The 19127-nt window shown below is 39.5% G+C and overlaps 1 protein-coding gene across 10 annotated transcripts in view; it reads left to right on the top strand.

Annotated features, from left to right (window-relative positions):
* st3gal3a (ST3 beta-galactoside alpha-2,3-sialyltransferase 3a) overlaps positions 1-19127 on the top strand; it is a 681850-nt gene that overhangs the window by 647322 nt on the left and 15401 nt on the right. For all 10 annotated transcript variants that reach the window (XM_078560881.1, XM_078560878.1, XM_078560887.1 and 7 more), the window contains one exon: positions 1672-1818. In XM_078560881.1, coding sequence (XP_078417007.1) covers positions 1672-1818 — 147 coding nt within the window. The remainder of the gene's footprint in view (positions 1-1671; positions 1819-19127) is intronic.

Raw genomic sequence — 19127 nt, forward strand, 5'->3', positions numbered from 1 at the left:
TCAATTTGCCAGTGGCAGAGTCCCACAAACAGCAGTTAAGTCTGTTTTAATGATAAAAACAAAAACAGAATTACCTGGAAAAACTCAGCAGGTCTGGCAGCATCGGTGGAGAAGAAATCAGTTAACGTTTCGAGTCCTCATGACCCTTCGGCAGAACTGAGTATAGTTAGGAGAAAGTTGAAATATAAGCTGGTCTAAGATGGGGGGGTGGGGGGAGAGAGAAGTTGAGGGTGGGGTAATTGTGGGGATAAGCAAGCAGTGATAGGAGCAGATAATCAAAAGATGTCACAGACAAAAGGATCAAAGAGGTGTTGAAGGTGGTGATATTATCTAAGAAAAGTGCTAATTAAGAATGGAAGGCAGGATACTCAAGGTACAGCTCTAGTGGGGGTGGGGTGGAAAGACTAACAAAGTTTTAGTTTTAGATTTAAAAATAACGGAAATAGGTGGGAAAAGAAGAATCTATATAAATTATTGAAAAAAAAGGGAGGGGGGAGAAATGGGGTGGGGATGGGGGGAGGGGGAGTTTAAGATCTAAAGTTGTTGAATTCAATATTCAGCCCAGAAGGCTGTAAAGTGCCTAGTCGGAAGATGAGGTGCTGTTCCTCCAGTTTGCGTTGGGCTTCACTGGAACAATGCAGCAAGCCAAGGACAGACATGTGGGCAAGAGAACAGGGTGGAGTGTTAAAATGGCAAGCGACAGGGAGGTTTGGGTCTTTCTTGCGGACAGACCGCAGGTGTTCTGCAAAGCGGTCGCCCAGTTTGCGTTTGGTCTCTCCAATGTAGAGGAGACCGCATTGGGAGCAACGCTTATCCCCACAATCACCCCACCCTCAACTTCTCTCTCCCCCCGCCCCCCCACCTTAGACCAGCTTATATTTCACCTTTCTCCTAACTATACTCAGTTCTGCCGAAGGGTCATGAGGACTCGAAACGTTAACTGATTTCTTCTCCACCGCTGCTGCCAGACCTGCTGAGTTTTTCCAGGTAATTCTGTTTTTGTTTTGGATTTCCAGCATCCGCAGTAGCTTTTAGCTTTTTGTTTTTATCTCTGTTTTAATGATGTTGTTTGAGGGATAAATGTTGGCCAGGATATCAGGAGAACTCCCTTGCTCTTATTTGAATAATAAAGTGGTATCTTTTATAGCTCCCAGGAGGTTATCATTACATCTGGAGGATAACACCCCCGATAGTAAAGCAAATTCCCTCAGTGCTGCTCAAACTTGTCAGCCTAGATTACTTACTCATCCCTCTGGAGTAGGACACACAACCTTCTCACTCAAGAGGCAAGATTGCTAACAGTGAGCTATGACTGATACTCAATCCAGTCTCTGAGCTTTGTTTTTCAGTTGATGGAGAGATATCGGCACAAACTCTCCCTTACTACTCTATACCACAATATTAGGTCAACCTTCCTCAGAAGACTTTCACAATTCATGGTGCACAGCTAAATATGCTCCTTTACAGTACTGGAGGTATTATTTTGAGAAGAATAAAAACATTTGAAACCACATTCCCATCCTTATCTCATCCAGAACCTTTGGTTCAAGGTATTTCAAAATAGCTATTCTCAAGATTAACAAAGACTCCACATTTCCCAATTAATAGTCCCCCAAGGTTTTGTTCCCTTGCCTTATGTATTTAATTCTGCATACTTTATTTTTCTTACAGAATATCCCAACACTAGGTACAGTGGCAATAACAATGGCATTGCACAACTGCGATGAAGTGGCAGTGGCTGGGTTTGGCTATGATATGAATGCTCCAAATGCACCTCTTCATTACTATGAGAGTGTTAAGATGTCAGCCATCAAAGAGGTAAGGTATCTCAGACCCTTTGTAAAGCTGTTGTTCTCTGGATTATTTTAACAACAAACTATGCCGGTTTCATCTGCAAGGTGGACCACAAATGTGGGTGATTTTTTTAATTTTAAAAACCTGTCCATTAGAAGAAACAAGACCTGCCAGTGCCACATTATTCAGTCTTACTATCCTCCATTTTAATTACTGCACCAAAGATAGCCATGTCTTCAGCTTCCTAGGCCCGAAGCTAAGAATTTCTTCCCTAAACCTCTCCGCCATTCTCTCCTCCTTAAAAACTCTCTTTGAGATCGATTTCTTTGACCACGCGAATGGTCATCTGTTCTAATATCTCCTTATATGGCTCTGTCAGATTTTGTTACATATGCTCCTATGAAGTACCTTATGATATTTTAATGCATTAAAGATGCTATATGAATCCAGTTGTTATTGCTACCAATGTCCCAATCAAGAGTAACTTGTGAGTTAAGGCAAGAGTTCAACCTCTCCTGAAATTTGTTCTGCATTGTACACCATCTGGGATATGCTTATCAGGCCGAATCTTCCTCTGCTTTCGGGAAAACCTGACCTGCGCATTTTCACAGCTCACAAACTGCACACCTGACCCATGTGTGACTTCACACGACATTTTTGTCTTTTCACACCAGGGTCAGGTTCGCAGTGCAGTTTGCAAGCCACGAACCAATGCGGGAGGAGTGTAAGTACGGAGGCGGGGCTGTTAGAAGGTCTGCCTCAGTTCTCCGACAAAGTATCCCAGCTCCCTACTGTACTTGAACTCCCCCAAATCTCATCCTTCAGCCCCCATGCCAGCCCATGCCATCTCTATGCACCCATGTAACATGCATGCCCCTTCAGGTCATGCCACTCCTCTGCCCCTTCATTGCCACTCACCCAGGTGCACTATGTTCAGTCATATTTCATACAATATCAATGGAAAATACTTTACATTCCTTGGGGGAAAAAAATGAACCTCTCAACATCTAATAAAAGTCTCCATATCAATGATACCAAGAAAAAATTGCATTCTGCCCTGTGGAAAAGAAACTTTTAATACTTGTAATGCTATTGGCTTATGTCAACAAAAAAGAAACCACATGGAAGGTACTGTCCCTTATTACAACTTCTTGAAACTGTCATTCATTCTCAGATGAATGGAACATCCATAGTGCTGAAACCTGTTAGCACTTGAAACTCAGTGAAGCATTGATAATTGCTACAGCTGTCCTAACAATAGACAACTTTCTGGGAAGGAAAGAACAGCTCCTCATTTCAATTCCAAGCAGATTGCTGTCAATCAGTGTAGGGAAGCAGATAGTTAGAATTTTTTTAAGGGACAAAGCCAGGCTTTATTTTTATTATCAGTCAGAGGCATTTAAATCATAGTTTTTTTAAAAAATGACAGCATAGACTGACAGAACACTTTGATACATTTTTCACTGCATTGTGGTCCTTTTTTCCATTAGAAAAGCAACTTTTGTGCATGTTAATAATTTGTTAGTCACTTGAGAAGAAGTTGAGTTGAATAAGAGCTTTTTCATATTTACAGTTTTCTTTAGCAAGGCTTTTTTAAAATTCTTTCCTGGGATGTGGGTGTCACTGGCACATTCAGCATTTATTGCCAATCCTTAATTGTCCTTGAGGAGGCAGTCGCAAGCTATCTTGAACCGCTACAGTCTGTGTGATGTAGATGCACCTACAGTGCTAATGGCAGGGTATTGCTACATCTTCCTTGGAGGAGACACACTCATAAAAAATTGTTTTTAGTTTGTTTGGTATATTTTCACCCTTTCAAATCCTATCAACATCTGAATAAATTTCAGTATCAGTGAGTAAACAGTATGAAGTATCAGTACTAGTAATATTGCTGGTACCAGTAATAGTAAAACCCAGAGTTCTCAGATAAATGTCCAATAAAATCTTAGAGCCAATAAAACCCCGATAAACAGGGCCAAGAATCAGTATCACAAATTGCATTAAGTTACTTAACTCTTAAGTCATTACTGGAAACTTCCATTAGCAGATATCTAATGTGACAGCTTTATCAGGGAAAGACATGTATTTTAAGAGCCCAAAACAGTATGGAATGAGAGAAGATCATTTCGCACATTGAACTCCATTCCTTATGATAAACAATGCAAAATTTGTTTTAGTCATGGACTCTTCTGTACTTATTTCTTGGAAAAATTTATAATCTCAAATGAAACCCTAAAATTCCTCCCTTGCCTATAGAACCAGTTGGATGAAAAATTAAGTTATAAATCTAACATTGCAGCCTACATAATTCTACTGATATCCAGTTAGATTTCTTATTGTTCCAATAACTGAGAATCGTACAGTATATGTTCATAGATGTTTGTGCATGTCCTTATAACCTTCAGTCCTGTTCTTAAATAATTATTTATTCACCACCTTTTTAATGAAGTTAAGTCAAAACAACATTAACAGTTTTGATGAGATTCTATTCCAAGTATCTTCAACTCTACATGGAGAAGACAAAATATGTAAGTTTCAGTTATAGCTTGTTAATTTTATATTCTAATTCACCTCTCCAACTCTGATTTTCATTAAATAACCTGATTGCATCTATGCTATGTATTCATTTTAACATTCAATAATCAGCAACTAAATAGCTATTGCACCAATTTTTTTTATTTTTCTCTTATACCATCAGTAGCTACCCATCAGTTGTAACCTACATTTCTTGCCCCAACTTCCAGCATCTTGCACTTATCCATGTTAAAATTATCTATCCTACTCTAACCCAACTATGTAATTCCTTCAGTTCTTTTTAAATTTCATTTTGGATGTGACTATTCAGCCAGGACATCGTATACCTCTTTATTGAGTCTGTGGAATGTCCCTAGCCATTATCAACTAAATTACCCTGTCCTCCACACAGTCGCAGAGCAAGTCCTGTGACTAGGATTTGAAGTATTCCAGTAGTGAGTAAATAGAAAGGCCATGTCTGATTGAATAAAATTATATTCTCTGAACTTTGCTGGAAAACTGAGTAAAATATGTGTCTTATTTGTACATATTATTAGAATGTTCACTATACATACTACCTGCGTGTTACTTGTTTGTTTTAGTGGAATAGTTACTATCCATATCTTAAACATTTTCATGTTACTCTACAGATAATAACACTTTCAAGATTTTGTTTTCTTGTGAAGCAGAAAAAATGCTGTTGTTGTGAAAGGGTTAACCCAGAATGAGACCATTCACCCTGAAAGGTTGAATGCATTGCCCAAATTCTGGGATTATCCCATGTATCTTAAAATAACACTATGAAATCCCATCAGCTGATGAGGATCTTACTAATTCACAAAATTGGAATTATTCCAGACTGACTGGGAATTGTCTGTTATAGTAAACCATTAATTTAATGCTCACACATGCACAGCAGATTGCTGTGCAGTACGAGCTGGAGTTACCTGGTTGTTCAACGAATGATGTAACTCAATACCCCCAAGTCATGGCAAACCCTTACTCTCCAACACGTGTTCTAGTTGTTTTTTTAATTTGATGGCATAAAAGCCACCTGGCAGCTGAAATGAATTATTAATGCATTTCTAATTGTTTTCTCCTGAGTTGGCAAGATGTTCCCACTGGTGGGAGGGATACGATTTCCCCATCATTAATATTGATGTGGTATGATAACTGTTCAATCCCATGGGATCATACATGGACATAGGTCCGTTGTAAAGGTCAAATAACAGCTTAGATTTCACTTTACTCTGTAGATTTAATTTGTAAAGCAGAGGCCAATTTGCACTTTGTTATCATTAGAAAAATAGATCGATATACCATTTTTAATAGAAAAAATATTAAGCTATTATGGAATTTCTTTCTAATCCGCTCATCCTTCCCTGTAGGAACATACCTTTTGCTTCCCTCCTATATTAATAATCTTGTCTACCCCTGCTCCTCATCAGCGAGAAGACCTGGCATTCATATTCAGCACCACTTAGGGTGGCAGTGTTTTTAGGGGATATCCTTACAAATGTAAATATTATACAATTAGCTGGGCCCAGCCTGTTCCCTTTAGCTGACAATTGCATTTAGTGGGAGCCCAGAGAAAGAGAATATGGAGAATAAGGTAAATTGCAGAGCAAAAATAGATTCCTTTACAGGACTCTGTTAATATTCTATTTGTTTTGTTAGATAGCACTCCAATTTTGTTCCATTGGTGTAAATGTGTTGGTTTGCTTTCAGATCAATTAACAGAATAGATTATATAGTGAACAGATAAGTTGATATTTCAATAGTCGAAACTTGATATGAGTTGCGGTACTTCCATGATTGTATATAGACACATATATGTGTGGGGGGGTCGGGAGGAAGGCATTGGGGGAGGGAGTCGAACCTGAGGGAGAATTTTTTCCCCTTCAGGAGCGGGTGTGGGCGGGCGCGGAGCCGATCACTGCCCACTATTGGCTGCGCGCCTCCATTTTACGTGGGCAGGCCAATTAAGGCCCGCCCAGCGTGACACGCAGCTGGAAGCGTGCAGCGCTACCTGTGCGGGCGGGGGGAGGAGGGAGAGTCGGAGCCTGTGCTCTTACATGCATGCGCGTAAAAGAGCGCAGCAATCTCCCTAAGGCATGGAGCTGCCTCAGGGAGATTAAATTCAGTTATAAACATGGAAAAAATAAAATTATTCTGACATGTTCCCTCATGTGACAGTGTCACATGAGCTGGGACATGTTTAAATTTTCATAAAATATTTTATTTAAGTAATAATCCCTTCCTGAAACCACATCCCGCCCGTGGATGAGGTTCCATGAAAAATGCGAAGGCCGCCTGGGCTCTTCGCCTGCCCACCAACCTTAAGGTTGGACAGGCAGCCATGACAATTACTTTAATTAGCTTCCTAATGGTGTTTAACATCTGCCTGGACAACCAGGGCACGTATATGGTGCCTCAGTTTAATGTCTTCTCTGAAGCACAGTACCTCCAACAATGCACAAAAAGAGTCAACCTAGATTATATTCTTTAAGACCTGGAGCCTTCAGGCTCCGAGCAGAGAGTTCAACTAAAGTGACACACTTGGATGTATTCTGTTAGGCAACAGAAATGTATCCTATCATTAAACCAAAATAATCAAAACCTTCACATATCTTGCTTTTTATTTACAATTTTTATTTTGTCCCATTTCTCTAGCTCATCTCTGTGGCATGAATCATTTCTTAGTTGAAAAGCAAAGCAGTTGATCCTTTAATAGATCTGTCAGTGTCACTGTTGGGTCAACCTCGAGAAAGTACATGCAAGAGCAGGGTAGTGATTTAACTATGGCCATTTTGTTTAACTTGCTATCAGGAATGGCCTACATTTGGTTAGCATCTCCCCTTATCAATACAGGACACCAAATCAGTACCTTACTTAATGTAATCCTTTAATCTGTGCAAATGTTTAAAAAATATTTAACTCTGACATATTCTACAAAAATTCATACTGACTATATTCAGCTAGTTTTACAGTTCATCAAATTGCCTCATATACTCATAAATATGAAATTATGCATTATTCTCATCATTGTTTATAGTGCTAGAGCCAGAGGTTGGTGGACATACAAACCTATTCCCTAGTGTGTCTTTGCCTGAAAGCAGAAAAAGTTCAGCAATATATATTTACTATAAATTTAAAAATATAGCCAGTAGCATAGCTAATCATGAATTAATTTGAATGAGGAAATGTCTGCATTCCTCTAAACCTGCAATATAATGTAATATTTAGAATTTTGAAATCTCGTTATCAGTTCTGTAACATGTTGGGGACTAAGCACTTATTTAAAAGCTGCAATAGTTGAAGAGTTAAATACAAAAGACCCAAACAGAAGGACTACAGCCACTTGAAAGGGTTTAGGAGGTTCATAGTATTCTTTCTTTGAACAGCTTACATTACTTGTAATCTTAAATCAAAGACAGTAACATAAAAACAAAACAGATTTGTATGAGGAACCTTTATAACTCAATAGAACAAACAGGTGCTTAGGGAATGCTAAATCATCATTCTTTTTAGTTTCAGCTCCAGCTTTGAAACTCTTTGATGTACCTCGTTCAGAGAGTATATTACAGTGACTGTGACCATCACTCTTAGACTCCCTGAAGGTCAGAAACTGCAAGGCTGTAACTGTACCCTGTGAGGTGTGGTTCACTCTATATTACTCCAGTTAATCACTTGCGACCACGTCACATAAAATAAATGCACGTTCAGCTATGAAACTGAACACTTTGAAAGAGTAGATTGCACCGTTTTGAGGAGTGAATTATTCACGAATTCCAAGAAACGCTATTCATTTTCTAAGTTGTGAAATAAATATTCCTTTTGAATTTCTTCAGAATCATATTGTGAAAATATTAACTCCAGACCCTTTCTCCATTTTGTTAACTTTGACCATGGTCTACAGAATGGCTGAAGTATGTATAGTGTAGTATCAGGTGTGGCTCACTTGGTAGCACTCTTGCCTCTGAAGTAGGAGGTCATAGGTTCAAGTCCCAATACAGGACCTGAGTGCAAAAATTTAGGCAGACACTGCAGTGCTGTACTGAGTGAATACGATATTGTCAGAGTTGCGGTCTTTCAGATGAGATGTTAAACCAAGGCCCTGTTTATCCCTGTCAGGCAGATGTAAAAGATCTCACGGCACTATTTCAAAGTAGAGCAAAGAAGTTGTCTCTATTGTCCTGGCCAATATGTATCCCTCATTTTATCCCTAATTACTAAAATGGATTGTTTGTTAATTATCACATTGCTGATGTGGGAGATTGTTATGCGCAAATTGATTGCTGCTTTTCCACAACAGTGACAACACTTAATTTGTTGTAAAGAGCTTTGGGACACCATGAGGTCATGAAAGCTGCTATAAATGCAAATCTTTCTTTTTTAAACATTGTCTCTCATGCTATGCTATTCAGGCCAGGATATGAAACTAAGACTAGGGCCAGGATTTTTCACTGAACAGGCGGGCACGCACCTGACCCGCTTGAGCGTAAAATGATGTGCGATGACGCCGGGCAAGCATCCCGACATCTTCGCGCACTCGCACAATATTTCGGTTGGCAGGCACGTGTGGGAGTTGGCAGCATGCCCACCGACGATTAAATAAATATTCCTTTTGAATTTCTTCAGAATCATATTGTGAAAATATTAACTCCAGATCCTTTCTCCATTTTGTTAACACTAACAATCCAATTGATTTAAATTTTTCACTGCCCATCCAAACTTACAGTTGGCGTGCAGGTGAAAAGCCAAGGCGGCCCTTTGCGTATTTTTGCGAAACCTCATCATCCACGGGCGGGATGAGGTTTTGATCCATCATTAAAATATAAAAAACAATTTCATCCTAATTTTTCCCTGCTCATGTGACAGGGGACATGTTTGTTAACATTTTAAAAATTGTTATTTTTAATTTTCAAAACTGTTCATCTCTGCAGCTCAGTGCCTCAGGGAGCTTTTCCAGCATGCACCCGCACACATGGCGAAATTCGCTCTCGCCCTCCTCCCCACACCCCCACACAGCCAGCGCTGAGCACTGCAGCACACGTTTCACGTTGGGTGGGCCTTAATTGGCTCACCAGCGTGAAATCGCAGTCCGGCCCCGATCGCGAGCCCCGCCAAGCCCGCCAGACGAAGGCAAAATTCTGCCCTAGGTTCATAAGCTATTGTAAGTAATAAATTTATCTTCAACTATTGCATGTCCTTTGGCATTGCTTAATAGTTGTTTATGAATTGAACTTCTCTCTTTGCCTCACCGTGGCTAGCGTTCAGCCTCCAGTGGCACAACACCGAGGCCATGTTGCGTCACAATTACAATTTCACTTTGCCTTGAGTACAAGGCTGAGCCAATGCTCATTCAGACAGGGAAGTAATAAGGCAGCTTTGTCTGTTCCTTGAAAAGTATGCAGGGTTAAAGATTTAATAACGCAAGGAACGAACATAGTGGCTGTTCGTATTTGTTAGTTGAAGAACGCAATTAGTCAAATTTATAGAATGTGATTGGATGTTCAGTTGTTTTTCATTTGTTTGTTGCTGAACATGATTGGTGATTCAGGAGAAAAAATGTAATTAGTTGATTTCTGTGGAATGTGGTTGGTGAGATGATCAATTGTAAAGCCAAAATTAACAAATTAGAAATCAGAAAAACAGACAACCTTTACCAGTCAGAAAGAAAATTAAAAGATACAAAAATGTTTACATAAAGAAAGATTAAGTACAAAGGCTTGAAAAATACTACAACTACGTTCTATAAATACATATTTTAAAAAGTTGCAAGGGGTCAATTACACTTTGGAAAAACTACTTCTGAAGACATATAATCTTTTTAATTTTGAAAGACAAAGTGGATGTTACTGGCAAGGCAAATTCATTTGCTTCTGTCATCTTGTGTCAGGTTTGGTGTCAGTCTATTCAATATTCTCCCTCAAGCAGGAAGTTAAAAATGGTCCCTCTGTTTGATCAAGCACCACTAGAAATTGCAAGAACTCCAGTATCATTTAGGAGATCTCCATTTAACCCCTACATTTTTTGAAGGCAGCTTTACAGATGAGTTTAACAATATCACATTCAGAAATTCAATTGGAAATGTCACATATGAAAATATCCTAATAAATACAGACATGCAATTATGGATCTCAACAGGAACATCATTTTTATTAGTAAAGAATCACTTGACAAATTTCCAGACAAACTGGTCTGTTAACTAAGATATAAATGAAAATTCAAAATGGTGCAAAAATAGATTGCTCAGATTATTGGAGGTCTCTGTTTACATTAATGCAACTTTTAGCAATATAAATCAATGAACGAACCTGACCAAAGATTGTGATGCACTGTCTGCTATTTAAAAATGAAAGCAATTGGAAATTTGTGGTGCTAGTAAAGCAGTTTCACGTCCCAAGTTTGAACACATGCTTTATGTAACCATTCCATCTTTACTCTGTGTTATACAACATATAGATATACAACATATATCTTCCACTCTAACCAAGTCTTATATTATACATTGTTTCATAGTATAACATTCATTTTACTTTATGATCCCAGACTGTTAAGTAAATTATATAACACAACTTCTCAATAAATGCCTTTCCTGTTATGCTAATATCTCTGTAACACACTCCTCTCTGTCAGAAGTTCCTTTATTACAATACTCATTGCATTGCTCCTTTGCGAATCGTAGCCTCTTTAGTTATTGCACCCTTTGCAATGACATTTAGTTCCCTATAATATGCCCATTATTGCTTCCCTTTACTACATCATTATCCCTAACTATAACTCTCAGATCAATCTCTTTTATTCCCAGAACATCTATCAAAGGTTATTGTTTCAGGTCACCAATATGCCTAATTTGGCCTAAGCATTCTCATCCAATTGTAAGTGGATCTTTAATTGATTAGCAACTGATGCCACTCCATCCAAGACTTGGCAAGAATATTTTTATTTAACTTGTATCTTGATATCTTATTTGTTAGAACCAATACCACCAGGGGAAAAAATCTAAGCAATTGTGCATTAGCTACTTTTTAAAATATTTGTTTTCAAGATGTGAATTGTGCTGTCGAGGCCACATATATTGCCTATCCCTGGATGTGGACCATCTTAAGTTCCTACTGTGACAATGATACGCCTACAATGGTGCTAGTAGTGAATTCCAGCATTTTGACCCAGTGACAAAGATTTTAAGAATTATTAATGGGCCTAGATTTTCCTCTGTGGCTGGATTTCAGCTGGTAAGTATGCCAAAGTGGGACTGTAACTTCATTCTGACTCCATTAAAGTTCCAGGAGTCAGGCTGATTAAAATTTAATTGAGCTTCACTACACTTTGCATTCTTTTTGGCAGTTCATTTCTGGAAGGAAGGAAAATGGCTGTGGCACCTTCCACTGCACAGACTGACCGGCAGAACCAGCTAAAGAAAACAAACATGCATTTAAATTTATTTTCCCATCTTTGCATTGCCAAGTTCAAGTTATAGCTCTGCAATTAATTGTCATAAGAAAAGTGTCCCTTTTATTTTTTAACTAACCACCGCCAAATACTTATCATGCCAGGAACACCACAATTTTTCAGGTGTCCAATTTTGCTATGAAATTAAGTAGGAATAATGCATTGTCCAACATGATTTACATATGTCTATCAAGATATGGGTATAGTCTAGATTCACAATCACTTCTGGCAAGAAATCCCATGGGTCAGATTTTCTTTTCTTAATGGAGGTGTGAATCAGGTCACAAAATGCTGAACATGGTTTTTTTTTTGCTGTAAAAAAAACAGTTTTCCTGTGCTTTCCTGACTCCACACCATTTCCATGTGACCTTTTCATGGAATGGAAACACCTTGGGTATAAAATGCACATGCAACTCTTCCAAGATCAGGGACCCATTGTGAGGACCGCTGGAAACCTGTATTTCCTCCCGCACACTACTTTCATGTGCTGGTACAGGTTTTGTGAGCCCTAAAAAAATGCACCTCCTTGGAGAGTTCATGACCACTGCAGAAGCCTGTTGAGGAGCCAGGTACATTCTGAAAGGTACGTGTAAAGTGTTTTGACACTTTATTAGTCACTATTAGATGCTGTTTTGTAATGTAGATGTGTTTTTAATGCAGTAATTCATCATAGAACTCTGTCCTGCAAAGTAAGTTAACCATTACATTGACTACCCTCGTGTAAGTGTTGACATGCATTACAGTACTTCACCATTGCAGAAAGTGCCATAATGCATTCAAAAGTGCAGAAAAATGTTTTGGTCAACTTTCCTTGCCATTTTTGGTACTGGGATTTAAATGTACAGATGGATCTGTCTGTCGAGAAAAAGAATCCCTACTTTTGAAAGGTAAAACCAATCTAAGCACCTGCTTCCCTGCATTGATAGACAGACAATGTCCTTTTAAAATGGAGAGGACACCGTCTGTTTTCTTTCAATTTCAGGCTCTTGTTGTTGCAACAATGTTTTGATAGCTATGGCCATTATGAATTCTTGGCTGAGTTCCAAAATTGCTGGCGCGTTCAGGTCTGTTGAAGGGAATGACAGACAGTTTAAAAAGGTTATAATAACATCTCTGCCTTTGATGTGATTTTGGTGTACATGGTTGTTTGTTTATACAAATTAATGGCCACTTAAAGGATTAAATTTTTTTCAATGGAGAACAGTTTTTTTGTGGTATCAATGACAAACCTTTGAGTGAGAGTTTTATTACATTGTCACAGATTTATTTTTTTTTACACCTGTATTTAAAATAATTCCCATTTCTGTTGCATGGCTCCGGAGGATTGCATACAGTGGATATTGGACAGATGACAATGGATGATACATGGGGGACATGGAAGGGGCATAGGGGATCTGAGAGAGTATGGAGGTGGCTTGGGGGATCTGAGGGGGCATGGGTGCAATGGGAGAATTTGATGGGGGCATGGAGGATCTGAGGGGGCATGGAGGTTCCATTGATGATCTGAGGTGGCAAGGGGGTTGGTAGGGGGTGAGGGGCAAGATTTAGGGGTCCTTTGAATGATGTGGAGCGCTGGGTTGCTGTGTCCGAGAACCGAGGCAGGCCTTCTAACCGCCCCACCTTTGCACCCACACTCTTCCTGCACTCCATTGCGGCTCACAAACTGTACTGCGAACCCAAACCCTGCGTGAGAAAAGAAAAGTTCCACGCTAAGATACACATGGGTCAGGTGTGCATGTCAGAAGCCACAAAAGTGTGCAAGTCACGTTTTCCTGAACCTACACAAAAATCTGGACCCATTAATGGAAGTAAATGTCAGAAGGTGGTATATTGACTCCATTGCAGAATTACTCCTCCTGTCTGCTATGAAACTGCTTCAAAATAGATATAGGTAGAGGAAATTTGGGACCCATGATGTTTTAATGCACTGTACCAAGAAATGTTAAGCAGTATTTTTAAGTATGCAATTCTCCATATATGATTTTACATACATCCAATTTTAAGCATCCTCTTATTGAATTAGAACTGTATGCACCACCACCACACCAAAGCACCACCCCCATCACCATTCCAGTTTAATGCATCTGTCAACACTAAGCAGGAGTGCATTGACAGTGACCTGAATATAGTATTCCACTGTCTTTCACATGAAATGGAACAGCACACCTACAGAGATGTCAAGAGAAAGGGAAAGTAAAATAATAAAAATGATAACATACTTGTTTTAATAAGTCATGAGAATATTTGTTGCATCCTTTCATCTAAAATAACATGGATATATAGTTCAAAATAAATGTTGTGATTGCAGAGCAGGAATAATTTTTGGCCCTGTTGTTTTCCTGCTTAAATTCAGGTGTCAGCCTTGACTTGGTGGCAGCACTCTCACCTTTGAGTCAGAAGGTTGTGTGTTCAAGTCATACACCAGAGATTTGAGCATATAATCTGCAGTTCATTGCAGTACTGAAGGAGTGAATTGTTGGATGTGCCATCTTATAATAGATGTCAAACCGAGGGTCTGTTTGCCCTATGGAATGTATGTGAAAGATCCCGTGGCACTATTCGAAGAGCAGAGGAGGTCCCCCTAGTGTTCTGGCCAACATCCCTTTTAAAAAAAAGGCAAGGAAACAAATTGGCTGCCGTGTTTCCTACATTAAAACGATGACTACATTTCAAAAGTACTTAATTGGCTGTAAAGCACACTGGAATATCGTGAGGTCATAAAAGGCACAATATAAATGCAAGTTCTTTCTTCTTTCTCTTTTCTCCTTTGTTGCTCTCTTTCTTCATGGTAATATTGTCTTTCAGACTTAGTTCAGTTTGGAGCCCCAGATACACTTTGGAACGTTTATTTCCATCTTACTACTATTTTAAAAAGCCATCAGTTTTGCTTTAGTTATCTATTTCTTTTATTATTCTAAATATTGAAAATAAATCAGAAATAAGAACTTACTGAACATTAGGGTAATCTGAGTTTTGGCTTTTGCAATGGTATCATATGACTAGTACTATGAATGAAATCTTTCATCTCTGTGACATCTGTGGCTCGAGAAATACGCACAAGGAAGGGAACAATAACAATTAAATATCATGCAGGACCTACATCGGAACATACTGAAAGCCATTGAATTAAACTGAGATGCAAATCTTCACTGCCATGCAAGGCACATCTGTCAGTATTTAGGTAGCTTATTTTGCAAAGAAGTTCCACCTCCAAGTTGATTTGTTTTCCTAACCTTAACAGAATATTCTAAAACTTTAGCCAATAGTAAACTTGTTTTTTTTTTACTTTTAAATCATATTACATCGATCTTTATCGCAGTTAGTAAGAACATAAGAAATAGGAGCAAGAGTAGACAATATGGTCCATTGAGCAAGCTCCGCCATTCAATATGATTATAGCTAATCTTCAGCTTCAACTCCACTTTCCTGCCCGCTCTTTATATCTCTTGATTCCCTGAGACACCAAACATATGCCTATCTCAGCCTCAGATATGCTCAATGATGGAGCATCCACAACCCTCTGGGGTAGAGAATTCCAAAGGTTCACAATACATTGTGTGAAGAAATTTCTCCTCATTTCAGTCCTAAATGATCAGCACCCCCCACCCCACCCCATCTCATCCCACCCCACCCTCCTTATCCTGAGACTGCGCGTCGAGCCAGGGGAAGAAACCTCTGTGTCTACCTTGTCAAGCCCCTTCAGAATTATGTATGTTTCAATGAGATCTCCTCTCAATCTTATAAATTCCAGAGAATATAGATCCAATTTACTCAGCCTTTCATCGTAGGACAACCCTCTCACCCCAGGGACCAATCTAATGAACATTTGCTGTACTGCCTCCAATGCAAGTATGTCCTTTCTTAAATATGGAGACCAAAACCTCCCACAGTATTCCAGGTGTGGTCTCACAAAAGTCCTGTACAATTGTGGTAAGACTTTTTAAATCTTGTACTTCAATCCCCTTGCAATAAAGGCCAGCATGCCATTTGTCTTCCTAGTCGCATGCTGTACCTGGGTGCTAACTTTGTGTGTTCGTTGTGTGAGTACACCCAAGTTCCTCTGAAAATCAACATTTACAAGTTTCATGGCTTTTAAAAAATATTCTGCTTTTCTATTCTTACAACCAAAGTGAATAACCTCACACTTGCCTATCTGCCACCTTGTTGTCCACTCATTTAACCTAACTCTTTGCAGTCTCTTTGTGTCCCCCTCACAGCTTACATTCCTATCTAGCTTTGAATTGTCAACAACTAAGACACATTCCTCTTGGTGTCTTCATCTAAGTGTGCTTGCCTGGCCCTCCTGGGATGCTCCTTCCTATATTTTGTTCTTTTAACACACAGTGTCAATGAAGAACTAAACCAAGTACCACAGTCTAGAAATGGTTATTCATGTGCTAATTGGGATTTACCTTGGATTACTAAAAGCTTTTGTGCAAATTCCTGCCTGCTAGTTTTAGACATAATTTTTCCATTTTTCAGCCCTTGACTAAAATGTGGTCACTCTGCCATGTGTCGGCCAGCTAATAAGAAAGAAGCAACATTAAATGATCTAAATCTGCTGTGAACTAGTAATCAGGAGTTAGTTAAATACCTGAAATAGAGTCAGGTGTGTAAAGTCAACTGATTACTCACCAAATTGCCTAGCACAAAGGAACTTGGTTGTAGTTGTTGGAGGTCAGTCATCTCAGCTCCAGGACATGACTGCAGGAGTTCCTCAGGGCCTACCATCTTCAGCTGCTTCATCAATGACCTTTGCTCCATCATAAGGCCAGAAGTGGGGATGTTCGCTGATGATTGCACAATGTTCAGTACCATTCACGACTCCTCAGATACTGAAGCAGTCCATGTACAAATGCAGCAAGACCTGGGCAATATCCAGGCTTGGGCTGACAAGTACCAGGTAACATTCATGCCAAACAATTGCATGGCAATGACCATCTCCAACAAGTGAGAACCTAACCATCGCCCCTTGACGTTCCATGGAATTGCTATCATTGAATCCCCCACTATCAACATCCTGGGGGTTACCATTGACCATAAGATGAAGCGGACTAGCCATATAGATACTGTGGCTACAAGAGCAGGTCAGAGGCTAGGAATTGTGCGACGATTAATTCACCTGACTCCCCAAAGCCTGTCCACCATCTACGAGGCACATGTCAGGAGTGTGATGGAATACTCCCCATTTGCCTGGATGAGTGCAGCTCCCACAACACTTAAAGAGCTTGGCACTGTCCAAGGCAAAGCAGTCTGTTTGATTGGCATCACATCCACAAACATTCAGTCCCTCCACCACCGACGCACAGTAGCAGCAGTGTGTACCGTCTACAAGGTGCACTGCAGGAATTCACCAAGGCTCCTTAGACAGCACCTTCCAAACCCACAACCACTAGAATCTAGAAGGACAAGGGCAGCAGATAGATAGAAACACCACCGCCTGGAACTTCCCCTCCAAGTCACCCACCATCCTGACTTGGAAATATATCGCCATCCCTTCACTGTTGCTGAGTCAAAATCCTGGAACTCCCTTCCTAACAGCACTGTGGGTATACCTACACCACATGGACTGCAGTGGTTCAAGAAGGCAGCTCACCATCACTTTCTCAAGGGCAACTAGGGATAGACAATAAATGCTGGCCCGGCCAGCGAAGTCCACATCCCACGAATGAATAGAAAAAAAAAATGGATGTTCATGGGGCAAAAAAAAGCCAGCCCAACAGGTAAGTTTTGCAAACCTTTACAAAGACTCAACAAGAGAATGCAAACAATTTCAAAGATTGATCACCACCTCCACTACCCTATCTCTCAGAAACAAAGGGACAAAGCATGGCTGGATATAGCTTAAAGCAGGCAATATCAGTCAGCCACCATAGTCCTCAATGTTGCAGATTCTCATTCCCAGTGAAAAGCCTAGGAAAATCTACATCTTGCAGGACCTTGATGAAACCCTGCAGGAAACCAGCACAATTATTCCTTCCCCAGGGTTAGAAAGAGTGGTAGGTTACATGCCACATGTTTGCAACAAAAAGCAAACACAAAGACAGCAATGTACCAATTAAGAAAACTAAATTCACATATTAGGCAGGAGAAGAAATAAACACCTGAACATTGCACTCAATACTTGACTGTCATTGGTTGCATTGTTGGAGGAAAGCAGTGTTTGGTGGCAATAGTTGAGAACCTAACTATGGAATTAAAGGTAAAAGAGTTTGGGAAACTATTCCTTAACGGATCTAGCGTGGGCCTTAAGAAGTGATGACCTAGGTTTCCCAGTTTAGTTATGAATGGCTGGAAAGAAGTGAAAGTCTTGCATACAGTTTCTATTGTCTACATCATAATTATTCTTAGTTGTCATGCAGTTTTTAATATATGGATGGAGTTAGCTGATGGTGCTAACTTAAAGACAGGCAGATTAATACAGGGCCAAAAATTCTTGGAGCTTTGGAAAAGTTCAAAAGGTTTTTTCAACCTATTAATAGCCTTTGAAGAAGTAAAGTGTAGAGGGCACAGTGGGTGGGCGCAAGACACCTCTGATACAGTCTGACCTAGCTAGCTAATTCCTCACTGGCATTTTCACTCTTCCTTTTTCATGCATTTACCATCATGTTCATTGAGCTGCCAGCTTAGGGTTATGTTCTGGAGCATGCAGTAATCATTTATTCTAGAAGAAGATGTTTTTCAAACTGGAATTCTGAAATAAAGATAGAAAATGCAATTCCATCAGAATTTGAAAAGGCAAAAGATTTGAGTGTACATAATTTGTCAGAACTTAAGAGATAAACATGCATTTTAGTAAAGTTGGAAAAAACAGAGAAAACAGGGGAAGAGAAACATACTCCAAACATGGAGAGGGATTGAAGGTTGAATGACTTGCAAAACAAACCAATGAAGTGATGGAAACACATTAAAAGAAAAAATAACTTGCAAATAATTAAGATGCTAAACAGACTTAGGAGATCTCCACACAAACAAGAAGTTGAAAAACTGGAGAAAGTTCTTTTCTGTTCTTGTTCAGCCTCTTCCTGTATATAAAGTGATGAAAATACTAAAAACAATCGCCATTAATGAGAACCTTTTGACTGCACAAACTGATTAACATTGCTGCAGTTTGCCTTCTTATGTATGGCATGTAAGAATCTGGTACAATCAAATGCCTAATTCATATAGTCAAGGTTAGCAAATCCCAAGTTCGCCCTGCCCCACCTCTCAACAAGCAAAAATGTCTAAAGTACTTGCAGAACAACAGTGCCAAAGTCTGCGTGCCATAGCACCTTATAGCGGTTTCATGAAATGTTCAGCAAGTGGAAAATTGTGCAAACTCATAGCCCCCTGAAATTGCTGCTCTGAAACACAGAATT

This window comes from Cetorhinus maximus, chromosome 17, assembly GCF_964194155.1.
Source record: "Cetorhinus maximus chromosome 17, sCetMax3.hap1.1, whole genome shotgun sequence".
In the NCBI taxonomy this organism is placed as follows: domain Eukaryota; kingdom Metazoa; phylum Chordata; class Chondrichthyes; order Lamniformes; family Cetorhinidae; genus Cetorhinus; species Cetorhinus maximus.